Genomic DNA, 12,832 nt, shown 5'->3' on the forward strand with positions numbered 1-12,832 from the left:
TATTTCCTATAGTTTTTATTTGTACTACATCATAAAACTACTAAATGTAAATAATTAAAAATGAATCTCAGTTAAGTTGTCTACTGTGTGTGTATCTTTTCCTCTTTTAAAAAACACAACAAACTAAGGCCAGGTCTACACTTTTGTATAAAAGTCAGTTGTGGTGTAATTTTTTTAATGACACTTTTATACCAGCAAATGCCCTGGTGTGGCTGTCGCCAAATCCAAGGTGTGTACCCTAGCCACTGTACCATCCTTTCCCTCTAACTAAACCAGAGTATTTCCTAACCAAAATAAAAAGTTAAAAATTTCCAAAATGTTAATTCTTACCTTTAATTTCCATAGAAATGTAAATATTTATGACCATCTGATTATGTTCCACATTGTTATGCCATGTAGGAGGTGCATATTTGGGAATCCTCCTTCACTTCCTTCTGCCAGGACTGGTGGAGAGCAGCTGTGTTCTGATACTGGTGTGCAGGCTTGTATGCACTGGGGGGAGTGTACTGACCACCATCAAAGGGAGGATATTGTGGTAATTCTCTTCAGTGAAAAGACTTGAGAGCAAATAATGCCAATATTAGTTAAAATTTTAAAGAAATTCCTTTGCAGTTTCTTGCATGCTACTCCTAGTAAATGGGAGGAGCTGCCTGTAAATATCCACAATGCCACTGCGTTATCTTCCTTCAAATCTCTCCTTTAAATGTGACTGCCATCATGCTTACAAATCACTCAGCAGTGGTAAGGCAGTTAAGAAGATGTCACAACACATTACACTTATAACTGTCATCTCATTGTTACCCAGTGCTCCCTCTGTCTGTTTCTTGTATTCTCCTGATAGGTCTTGTCTTATATTTCGATTAAGCAATTGGGGGTAGGGACTGTCTTATTGTAAGGTATGTGTACAGTCTGTAGCACTGTGACGCTGGAGTCTCTAGGTTCTACTGCAATACATATACTAAATAATAATGGGAAAGCATTTTCTCCAAAACTAAAAGTTGTCCTCTTCTCTTCAATTACACTCAAGTAAAAATCAGTGTGTAGTATAGGTGGTCATTGAAGGTTGAACCAAAATGCACAGGAAGCCTTTAAAGTGGTCACATAAGAAGGATTTGCCTATTAAACAACTACTTCAGTTGGACTGAATATATAGGATAGTAATATTTAGCAGTTCTTTAGTGCCTATGAGGGTCAAAGAGCTTTACAAGCATCTGATAACAAATGTATTACATAATCAAAAATAGTTAGGAATATTTTTAATACTCTTAATTGTTTCATATTTTTCTTCTTTTGCAGTAATATTGAACACATGAGGAAGCAGCTTGATGCACTAGGTCTGTCTTTTAGCTGGGAACGGGTAAGCTTTTTTTCCTCTTTAAGTATATGCTTGTTTTGTTTATGTATGAAAACTATTCAGAATGGAATCTGTATAATTTTAGGTAAAATAGAAACTGAGTAATACGTAAATTTGGGATGGTCACTGCTTCAGACTGTTACACACCATAATTTAACTTGAAACAAATTTGGAAAATTTAGTTGCCAAGCTTTCCCCCTTTTGAGATACTCACTGTTAACACTCTTTTCCGCATAATGTGGGGGATGAAGGAAACACTCCTTTTCTTTTAGCATTCATCTCAGTTTTGCATTAGAATAATTTTTCCCTTTGCTTTTTTGCCCATCTACAGTAGAATTTCACTATGCCATAATTAAGGCATTGTATCAATAGTTCTTTTATAAGCCCTATGTTTGTGTGCCCTAAAATATTACCTGTAAGCAGAAATTTGCTGTTTTTTTCCTCCTTTTCTGTGGTTGTGGTTATCAGAAAGTAAACAAAAAGTTAAACTTTTTTAAAAGACACTGCTATCTAAATTTTTTAAATGATGTCTTTTGGTTTAAAGAGTGCTAAGTGATGTTCCTAGTATGATATGGCACTGTGGAAGAGAAGGATAAAATAGCTAATACATAAATTGGTTCTAAGTCCATGTATGGTAAGAAATTGTTATAAGGACTTGTACTACATATTTCAGTAAATGTGTTTAAAAGTAATCTAAATAATAAAGCTAAGTGCTCTTAGGAACCTTTTCTGTTTGTTGGATAAATGGCTTTCCATTTAAATATTTTTCAGATACTAGTTTGTGGTATGAAATTCCTGATAGGAATTAATGTGTTTTTAATTTTTAAAAGTATGTAAAGATATGATAGATCAGAGATGGAAAGGAAAAGTTAGAAAGACATTTTTGCTTATTAACCCTGTCTCTTCTCTTTTGTCTTAGGTGTGTGCATTGGAAATGTACACTATATGATGTATGTATGGCCTTGCACAATATATACAATGTATCAGTCTAGTTCACAGATTTGTGTATGGCCCAATGCACACTTCATAAAATGTGCATTGAATCAGGCAGGGCTCCTGTGCATTATAAGATGTATATTTTCAGATGTGCTTTTTTAATATGCACATTTTTATCATGTGCAGGGAGTGAAGAAACTGTTCAAAAATAGTGTCTTTAAATGCTGGATTATTCTGTTTAAGAGACTGTAAAGCACTAGCCTGTATTATCATAATTGTCTGTATCATCATGGGAGAGAGGGTAGGAGGGAAGCACGTTGGAAGCTGGAAGATCTATTTAAAACAGAAGTGCTTGAGAAGGCTTTTAAGGTAAAGAAAATCAATCAAAAGACTGTGCAATTATGGAGATAAGAATGAAAATGTTATTTATTTCTGAAGCACCGTACATGGCAGGGTTATTGCATTTACCAATAGATTGAAGTTATTCACTACCTTTGTATTCTCAGTGGTAAACTTTGATTATTACTTCAATATGATTCTGCATAGAAAGGCAGAGATGTTAACCTTGGGTTTTTATGGCAGGACTATAGCTCTGAAAAGAGAGATGATTTGTTTTCTGTATGCCACTATAAGACCTGCCCTCTGTTTTCATTAGCCTTAGAGGTAAGGATGCTTAGTTATATGGCTAAAGTCTCAGAATCGTGCCACCGCATGTGGCAATGAGATCACTGTTGCTGTTTTAGAGAGATTACAGTTCCCCTGCATAGCCAAGAAGTTGCTTTGGGAAGAACAGTCTAGAGAGGAAAGTTCACCCAACACATGGTTCATATCTAAATGTTTCCATGCTTTTGTAAGCTTTCTCATGTCCGAGAGAGATTTCTATACATGTAATGAGGAAACTTTTCAAATTATTAAACCTTTGTGGGCCTACTGTGGTGTATCCTAAAGAGTTATTGCAGATGTTCTTACGTCTCCTGAAAGATTGTTCATCTACTATTTAGATCTTTTATATAACTTTAAGACATTGGCTAATAGATAAAACTGGCTATTTCTGGGATGTTGGAAACTGAAATGGGAAGGGTATATGATGGTTGTGAGATAGGGTTGTCAGACTGAGTGAAGTGAGTCCCATCGAATTTTCCTGGTGTGGCCAGTTTGTGAACTTTGCCCTCACCTTCCTAGGACAGCTTATTTAAACATATGCCCCCTTGTTAATTGCTGATGCTTCAGAGGTCTCTCAATACTTGTGGCAGGGTCAGTGACACTGGCATAGAGTCTATTTCAACCCTTGCATTGATGGGGTGATTTAAACGTTTTAGGGACATTTTCTGAAACAGGCTAAAAAGAGTTAATTGAAATTCATAGAGAAGTTGTTACATAGAAGAAAGCAAGCTGGTGAGTTCAGTATTTTGTTTTTACTTAATTTCAGATGGCTGGTCCTTTGCAAATATTTAACTAGGATGTTAATGGCCTGAACAGCTGCTTAGAAATGAAGATACATACTTATTTAATGAAAAAATCAGCTGACATTGCCAGAAACTCATCTCCTGAAAATGATGGGGAAAGTGTCTTTATCATGGGTCGATCAAGTTATCCATGGCTCTTTGTCAAACAGGAGTTTCCATTTTTTTAGTGGAAATTTATTGATTTTGCTTAAATATGTACCTACTTAATTTCAATAGAGCATGACACATAACAAATATACACGAGAAGAGCATGGTAAAAAAAGAAGTTAATAAAAATGGAATTTTAATACTTAATATGCATGGCTGTGCTTAAGAAGCTGACTAAATATAAAATTATCTTTGGCTTTCCTGCAAATTCCTGTCAAAGACTAGTGGAACCCAGCTGTGGTTTTATTATTGAACTGAGCTATGAAGTAGATACGGAGCTTTCCTATTGTGACTAGCTGCCAGAGGTCAGCCTCTTGTATCTTTGTTTTTATTAGTTTCTGTCACAACCTGAAAGATACCTTTTAATGTTTTGGTTTGCATGTTGTAGTCAGCAAAATTGTACAGATAGAATACAGAAGGATCTCATGATAAGCATTATAACATTATCAAAATTTAGCAATGTTATTTTAGAGAGCCAGTAACTCAGATCTCTTAGTATATTACCTGTATTTTAAATAAAATAATTAATGGAATTAGTGAAATACTAGTAATAGTCTAAACTTTTCAAAAGTTTCTGGTGATTTTTAAATGCCTCAATTATTAGGTGTCCAATTTGAGACATTTAGAGATCTGATTTTCAGAGATGTTGAGCACCTGCCCTTTGAAAATTGAGCTCTTTTAAGATGTTGCAAGCAGGACACCCAAAATCACTAGTCATTTTGGAAATATAGGTCATATATAAAGTTGATGGTACTTTAAAGCTCAACATTTTAGAAGATATTAGAATTGTAGATATAGAGTGCCTAAAATGCATTTTTAGGATAAAAAATATCGTTTTCATAATAAGTCTGGTGAACCTGTGTTCCTCATTCTAGCGTTGCTCTGATGAATTTAATGGGCATGAAACAATAGTTGTTAGTTGCATTGTCATAGGTAGGGACCTACCAAATTCAGGGTCCATATTGGTCAATTTCACGGCCAGGGTTTTTTTTAAATTAGTCAGTTTCATGTTTTCAGATGTTTACATCTGAAATTTCAGGTGTTGTAATCATGTGAGTCCAAACCCAAAAGGCAGTCAGTGTGGGAGGATCTCAAGACTGTTGCAGGGGGGTTACTTCTGTCCTGCTGCTGGTAAGGGCACTGCCTTCAAAGCTGGGCAACGATGAGAGAGAATACCCTGGAAACCTATGCGGAGCATAACATTTCTCAATCTGTCAGAGTACCAAGATTTCAAAAGCTGCATGTTTGATAAACACTCTCTATGAGACTTTAAAGAGTCAAAAGCATTGTAGTCGTGCTTTACCAGTTGTTGTCAAAGTAACCAGAGTTTTGGGTCTCCTGGCAATAGGATTCTTCCAAAATACCATTATACTAGACAACTACCTCCCACTGTACAGACAACTTCCTGCCACTGTATAAACTGACTTTTTAAACATTTTCTTTTTAAGAACTAGTCAATAAAATTTTCACAGAGAAACACATCACCAACAGCAAAAGATGCAGACTTTATGACAGAACTCCCTCTATTTCCATCTTGGGTTCCATCAAAATGAATGCACATTCTCATCAAGCCACCAATTCAGAACCAGATAAATTATCAAATTGTAACTCTCTTTATCCTAGAATACACTCTCCATGCAAACTTATTCGTGAACCATTTCAATCTGTTCATGCTGAATTTTCATATAATTTTCATGTAAAAATAATATTCCTTTCCTCCTCATTGTAAATTTTAAAATACAGTAATTCTTTGACTGATATTTTTCTGTAGTTTGATCATTTTAAAAAGACCTTTTTAAAATGTTCTTCAGGCAGTAAACGTTTAACAGTATATGCAATACCTGCTAATTTTCTTCTCCATCATGGTCATTACTTAGATTCACAGATACTAAGGTCAGAAGGGACCATTCTGATCATCTAGTCCGATCTCCTGCACAACGCAGGCCACAGAATCTCATCCACCCACTCCTATGAAAAATCTCACCTATGTCTAAGCTATTGAAGTCCTCAAATCATGTTTTAAAGACTTCAAGGAGCAGAGAATCCTCCCTCAAGTGACCCGTGCCCCATGCTACAGAGGAAGGCGAAAAACCTCCAGGGCCTCTTCCAATCTGCCCTGGAGGAAAATTCCTTCCTGACCCCAAATATGGCAATCAGCTAAACCCTGAGCATATGGGCAAGATTCACCAGCCAGATACTACAGAAAATTCTTTCCTGGGTAACTCTGATCCCATCCATCTAATATCCCATCTCAGGGGATTAGGCCTATTTACTCTGAATATTTAAAGATCAATTAATTACCAAAATCACATTATCCCATCATACTATCTCCTGCATAAACTTATCAAGTAGAATCTTAAAGCCAGATAGATCTTTTGCCCCCACTGTTTCCCTTGGAAGGCTATTCCAAAACTTACTTGTGTCTTTACATCCATGTTAAAGATTTAGAGTCACAACTTCAGCTAAGTCAGCATAGTTCCTTTGATTTCAGCTGAGGATCTGGGCTTTATTACTCAAGCTGGGCTACTTACAGATATTGGGTTTGTAGTGTAAATATAATTTTATGAGGTTGTAAATCATTTTGGAAAGTGGATGAAATGCTGCTGTAGAAATGTTGGTTTGATAACAATCATGCTATATATGGTTGAATAGAAAAGGAAACTCTTGACATTCCGCAGCTTTTAGTATGGGAGTAAAATAGCTCAGAGTTGCATTCTGCATGAACTTTGCATACGATGTAAACAACACATGAAAAAGTAGGTTGCAAGTACCTCAGTAACAAATATTTAACGGCTAGGTAGGAAATGTAGTTTGGTCAATCGCTAAAGATCTGTGAAAATCAGGAAATTATTTTACTTCCCGCAATCTGGTTTCTACTTGGGTATCAGAAAAGCCATATGATGCCCAAATGGACAGGTAATATGTTAAAAACCGTTGTTGTTTTTTTAATGTTTTGGAGAAATGCATCCAGATTTTTTTTTGTTTGTTTCCCCTTAATAAGAGGAAGTGCAAGTGCAGTGCTACTGTCTTGATATTTGGATGTGCTAGAAAAGAGTCATTACTAATAAATTAAGAATTGGGTTCCCTCTAGTCAAGTTATGTATTATTCACAAAACCTAGCTGGGCTCACAGCAGGAACAGCTCTCTCTCTCAGGCTCCATATAGTGCTGATATTAAAAAATAATACTCATGGAAATAGCTTAAAGGTAAACTTCAAAAGTGTTCTTTCTTTTTTTTTTAATGCACACTGGTTAAGTTTGTGGTTCGGTAATAGAAAATGGTATGTTATAGAAGATTGATTACATTATAAAATAAGGCACTTGAAAATCAGTTCGTCCTTTACTTATGAACTGAATCTTGCATCAGGATTCTTTAGATCCTTGCATATGCAACAATCTTAAATGTGGATTTCCTCTTCTTCCCTCGACACCTGGAAGCAGGCCAGAATTTTGACCTGGGCTGGACTTTAAGGGTATGTCTACACAAGGATAAAAAACCCCTGGCAGGCCTAGGTCAGCTGACTAAGCCTGTGGGGATAAAAATTGCTGTGTAGATGTTTGGGCTTCAGGATCCCTCGTAGGATCCCAAGAGCTTGGGCTCCAGCCCAAGTTTGAATGTCTACACAGCAATTTTGAACTCTGCCAGACTGAGTAGGCTGACCTGGGCCAGCTGTGACGGTGCCACAGGTCTTTTATTCCTATGTAGACGAACCCTAAGTCTCCTCTTGGAAACCCTAACCAGAGTCAATAGCTTCCAAAGCTGCACCACACTTAACTTTAAATTAGCAATGCTTTTATTCGTTTAAATTGAGAATTTGTTTGCAACAGAACTTTTAACTGAACTTCAGACAATAGTGGTAAGGTGCCAATTAACTGATTATACTAACTCCTACAGCATAATTCTCCCTGGGTGGGCGTGAATGGCCTAAGAAAGGAAATTCCTGGATAAGACTACATTTTTCCTTCTATGTCCAGCAGTCTTAACAGTGGTATGTTTGTAGCATTGAGTGTCATCCCTGAGATAGCAAAGTAACGTTAACTATAAACAATGATAAAGATACTTTCACCAAAAAGTAACAGATACATTTGTGACTAGCCAGTGGACAAAAGGAGGAATGGAAAACTGAGAGGGAGGAAGAAAGAAGAGGGGGGAATCCCTCCCCTCAAAAACTTGTCAAACAACCTGGTGGCTATTTGTCTCTAAATCTGTCACAGACACTGAGGAACACATGCAGTAGGCAAATGAAAAGAGTATTTCATTTTTGTAAATATGGTGGTGTTTTAACATGTATTCTATCTCAGAATCAAAAATGCTAGACTTCTAATAGGTCAAAACACATTCACCTGAACTGCTTTGTGTTATGGAATTTTTTTTGCCCTACCCCACTGCCAAACAGGTGATTGTGTGTATGTACTATATACTGGAGGTCTGTGCTCACAAGCAATGGAGCTAAATTTGATAGACTGCAGGAAGAATCCCATCTTGTAGTTTTGCAGACTAATTTTTTGAAAGCTTTTCTGGCTTTTTGTATCAGAACAGGTCAAGACCTTCAAATCTGTGTTGGGATCATCTGAGGCAGCACAGATAAAACCTTTAATACACATTTGTCTTTAATTAAAAATGTTAACAAGCTAAAAAAAGGATATTTCCAAAGATAATTGTAGAGTTTTATAACTGGGAAATATGAGAAATTTTTTTTCCTTTATAAGTCTTAATGTGCTAAACTAAAGGCAGAAGGATCATATTTTCACATTGTCTTTTGGGGATGGTTCTGGCTTGTCATCATCTGCAGTGACGTACATTCTTGCTGATCTCAAACCTTGTTCATTTTTAGAAAGTCTCTTAATGATTGACTTTGTAATGATGTTGTTGCTCTACCTTTTTTATTCGTGACATGTAACTTCAGCCCTTCATGGTTTTAATGTTAAATTATGGGTTTGACTGATCTCTTTGCTGTTTGGTGATTTGAGAGCACATCATTTTCAGTGATATATTCTCCTTCATCTCCTCATGAATGGCAAGCCAGGTCACCACCTACAGGAGAGAGAACAAATGAGATTCTGTTTGCACCAGTTGAGTTTGTATTGTGTAATTCTAAGTATGCGAACTATACCATTTTAAGTTGAGAATGTCATCTCCTGTAGTTTCAAATGATAACCTGCCCATCAGGATCAGAGATGAGCCTCTGTCCATTTTATTACTTTTATCTTGACCTTTTCTGATAGCTTCTTTCAGTTGGTTTATGCATGTGAGGCTACTATCCTATCCTGATATACAAAAAAAAGTTCAATTGGGACTGATCTCTCTCTTACATCACTGATATTTACATGGACATAGCTCCAGTGAAGCCAATGTAGTTTTGCCAGTATAAAAACTGGCATCACAGAGTGGAGAACCAGGCTAAATTAATTGAATATGCAAATAATACCAAATGTGTACTGTATTGTCTGATTTCAGAGTAGCAGCCATGTTAGTCTATATTTGCAAAAAAGAAAAGGAGTACTTGTGGCACCTTAGAGACTAACAAATTTATTTGAGCATAAGCTTTCGTGAGCTACAGCTCACTTCATCGGATGCATTCGGTGGAAAATACAGTGGGGAGATTTATATACACACACAGAGAACATGAAACAATGGGTTTTATCATACACACTGTAAGGAGAGTGATCACTTAAGATGAGCTATTACCAGCAGGAAGGAGGGGGAAGGAGGAATTTCCAGCAGTTAACAAGAACGTCTGAGGAACAGTGGGGGTGGGGTGGGGGGAGAAATAACATGGGGAAATAGTTTTACTTTATGTAATGACTCATCCACTCCCAGTCTCTATTCAAGCCTAAGTTAATTGTATCCAGTTTGTATTTGCTCAAGAAACTCCCTGAAAAAGCACAAGAACAAATCCGCACAGACACACCCCTGGAACCCCGACCTGGGGTATTCTGTCTGCTACCAAAGATCCATAAACCTGGAAATCCAGGTTGTCTGAAATCCTGGTTGTATTGTCTGAGACACAGAAGTCAGGCTTTTCATCAAGTGGTCCATTTTTAGCACAGAGTATGGAATTAATGTGGTGTTAAATCTTCACACACTGCTGAAAACTTACCATTAAATGTCTCTCTTTGGTCTTCAAAGACTTATTTTCGGTGCTGAGACATATTTGCACAAAATGTATTGTTCATAGCTACATGTAAATACTGTAATGTTAAAATTGTAGAAAATAAATGAAATTATTAAGCAGAGGTATTTCAAAGGCCTTTAAATGTCAGGTGATGTTACAAATGTCATGCCGCAACAACTATAACACAGAGAAAAAAGGCATTGTGGTCCATGCTTGTTGACATTTTTAGGAGTTTCTTGATCACAATTGCTCAGTTTAGAAGTGAAAAGTTTCTAGTGTTTTTCTAATTGCCAACCTTGGAATCTGATAAATCAAAAATATGGTTTTTGGCTTAGTGACTATGGGAGCCTGAACAGAATCCAGCTCACACTTCCATTGTTGTGCTGTTTTTGCAAGGCTAACAGAAGGAAAAGTAGTAAAAATTTATTTGTGTCCCTTAAGCAAGCACACGTGAATCTAAAAGCACCCAGGCAATGGATCTGTTGTGCAAGAAGGTGCCATTTGTATATAGTTACAGAGTTTGACAGAGTTCTTTTGCTATTTTCATTTTGGGCCAAACTTGAAAAACTGGCCATGCCATTGAAAACGTGCTTGTATCCATTGCATCTATAATTTATTTCACAGAAAACTAGGATTTGCATGCACAGCTTTAGAAAATATAGCCCTTCAGCCCACTTTAATCTTTTTCCAACAACAATTTAGGCCTTTAGTCCATGTTTCTGAAACATTTTTTTGTCTTTGAAGTTTTTTTAGAACTAGTGTTTTACAAAATATTGGACATTATAAAGCGTTTGGTTCTACTGACTAAAGAGTTGCATAAATACTTTTAAGTTTACATTTTAAACTTTTATTTTCCAACACCATATTCCATCAGGAGAATGATTTATAGCTCTATTAGTCTTGCTTCATAGCACAAACATTGAGGTCTGAGTTGCACACATCTCAAGGTATGTGTTTGTATAACATATATTAAAAGTGCAGTGTGCTTTTCCTAACATTTCTGTTAATTCCAAACCATATTTCTTCCAGTGTTTCAAAGGCACTAATCCTGAATGAGGCAAAGCTGTGACTATTTAAAAGTAGACTGTTTTTATTCAGTGAAGTGCAAAAAGTTTCTGAAAATTGTCTTAGGTGAAAAAAAATGCTGTCCATATTGTCATCTGCTCTCCTCTTAACTTCTGCCCCTCCTCTATCTTCTTATAACACGTGGCCCTGGATCTCACTTTCCTCACAATCCCCCAGCTCTGTGATTTAGTCTAACTTCTCCTTGCTGTCACTTCTTTTATAACTTTCAATCTTAGATCACTTTGCCCACTAACCAAAATGGCAGCTTATTTGACCTTATCTTCACAAAGCATTGTTCTCTCTTGGATTTCTCAATATGAGATCTCCTCAGCAACTATCCTATCTCCTTCAACGAATGTTGCATGCTCATCCCCTTTTACCACCTTTCCGCCATATTCTTCCAGTTTGTCAACATGCACAACTTCTCAGCCCCTTTCTTTTCTCTTTCCCTCACTTCCATGGTTCCCTTCAGTCCACTTTCTCCTCTATCCTCAACTTTTACCCTTCTCTTCAAAGTAAAGTCCACCTGTCACCTTCCAGGATACAATCCAGACCAATGAATGGTTGTCATCACCTGCCATGCAACCTTGGATGTCTCACATTGCTTTGTTGTTGTAGCTCCCAACTTGGGCTACTCGCAAACAGCCAAATAGCATGCAGGTCACCCCCTGAGTGTCTGTGTATAGTTGCAGTCCTGGCTCTAGCAGCATGTTAGCAAACACAAGCCACATTCTGGCTTGGTTAATACTTTCAGGGTGACCCCAACACTCTCCCCATCCTGAATTTCCCCCAAAATGAATATTCTGCACTGTCCAGCCCTCTCCTGGACAGTTCAAATATTACAGGTCCGTTGCCCCGTCAGGGGTCAATATGCAACAGTTTGCTACTCTAACTGAAGTTACCAAACAGTTCAGTTTAACCACAACACTGTATTAGTTTAGATTTATAAAACAAGTTTATTTAACTATAAATTGAGAGTTTAAGTGCCGTCTAATAGAGCTGATGGAAGAGAAGATCCTAGGATGCAGGTGGAAAGTCTGATTGAGTTTAGAAGGGGGTTCGAGTGGATGATGGAGCAAAGACATGAGGCAGCTGAAGGGAAAAGCTCAGACTTGCAGATGGAAGCAGGACTGAAGAATTCTGAGGGGAGACTGCTGGGTGAAGAAAATGGACAGTGGAAGCATGTGACTAAGAGAATGAGGCAGAGGAAAAGACGGGCTAGTGAAGGAGAAATAGAGCTCAAGAACAGGTTTGCAGAGTTGGAAAATGAAGAAGGGGCTCAGCAGGTGGTCACTGAAGGTGGAAGGGCAAGGAAGAAGAGAAGAGCAGCTAGTCCTATAGGAAAAGGGGAAGAGTCAATGGAGACTACACCAAATATGAGCCCCAGGAGGATACAGGATAGGTTGAGGAGGATTACAAGGGAGAATAGGAATGGAAAGAACTTGCAGCCAGAGGGAACACTAGATAGACCGGAGAATCACACCGTCACCAGGAAAAGGCAGATCTATGTGATCGGGGACTCCTTACTGAGAAGAATAGACAGGCCTGTAACCAGAGCTGATCCAGAGAATAGAAGGGTGTGCTGTCTTCCAGGTGCTAAGATACAGGATGTGGACTTGAGGTTGAGAAGGATCCTAAAGGGAGCGGGAAAGAATTCACTGATGTCCTTCATGTGGGAACAAATGATACCAGTAGAGTCTCGCTGGAACGTATCAAGGGAGACTATCCCAGGCTGGGGAAGACGCTTAA

The 12,832-nt window shown here is 37.6% G+C and overlaps 1 protein-coding gene across 3 annotated transcripts in view; it reads left to right on the forward strand.

Moving 5' to 3' along the window:
* Positions 1 to 12,832, forward strand: part of LARS2 (leucyl-tRNA synthetase 2, mitochondrial) — a 114,417-nt gene that overhangs the window by 26,564 nt on the left and 75,021 nt on the right. For all 3 annotated transcript variants that reach the window (XM_038392130.2, XM_038392131.2, XM_043508881.1), the window contains exon 5: positions 1,297 to 1,357. In XM_038392130.2, the coding sequence (XP_038248058.1) occupies positions 1,297 to 1,357 (61 nt within the window). The remainder of the gene's footprint in view (positions 1 to 1,296; positions 1,358 to 12,832) is intronic.

The sequence above is a fragment of the Dermochelys coriacea genome, chromosome 2 (genome assembly GCF_009764565.3).
Source record: "Dermochelys coriacea isolate rDerCor1 chromosome 2, rDerCor1.pri.v4, whole genome shotgun sequence".
Taxonomy (NCBI): domain Eukaryota; kingdom Metazoa; phylum Chordata; order Testudines; family Dermochelyidae; genus Dermochelys; species Dermochelys coriacea.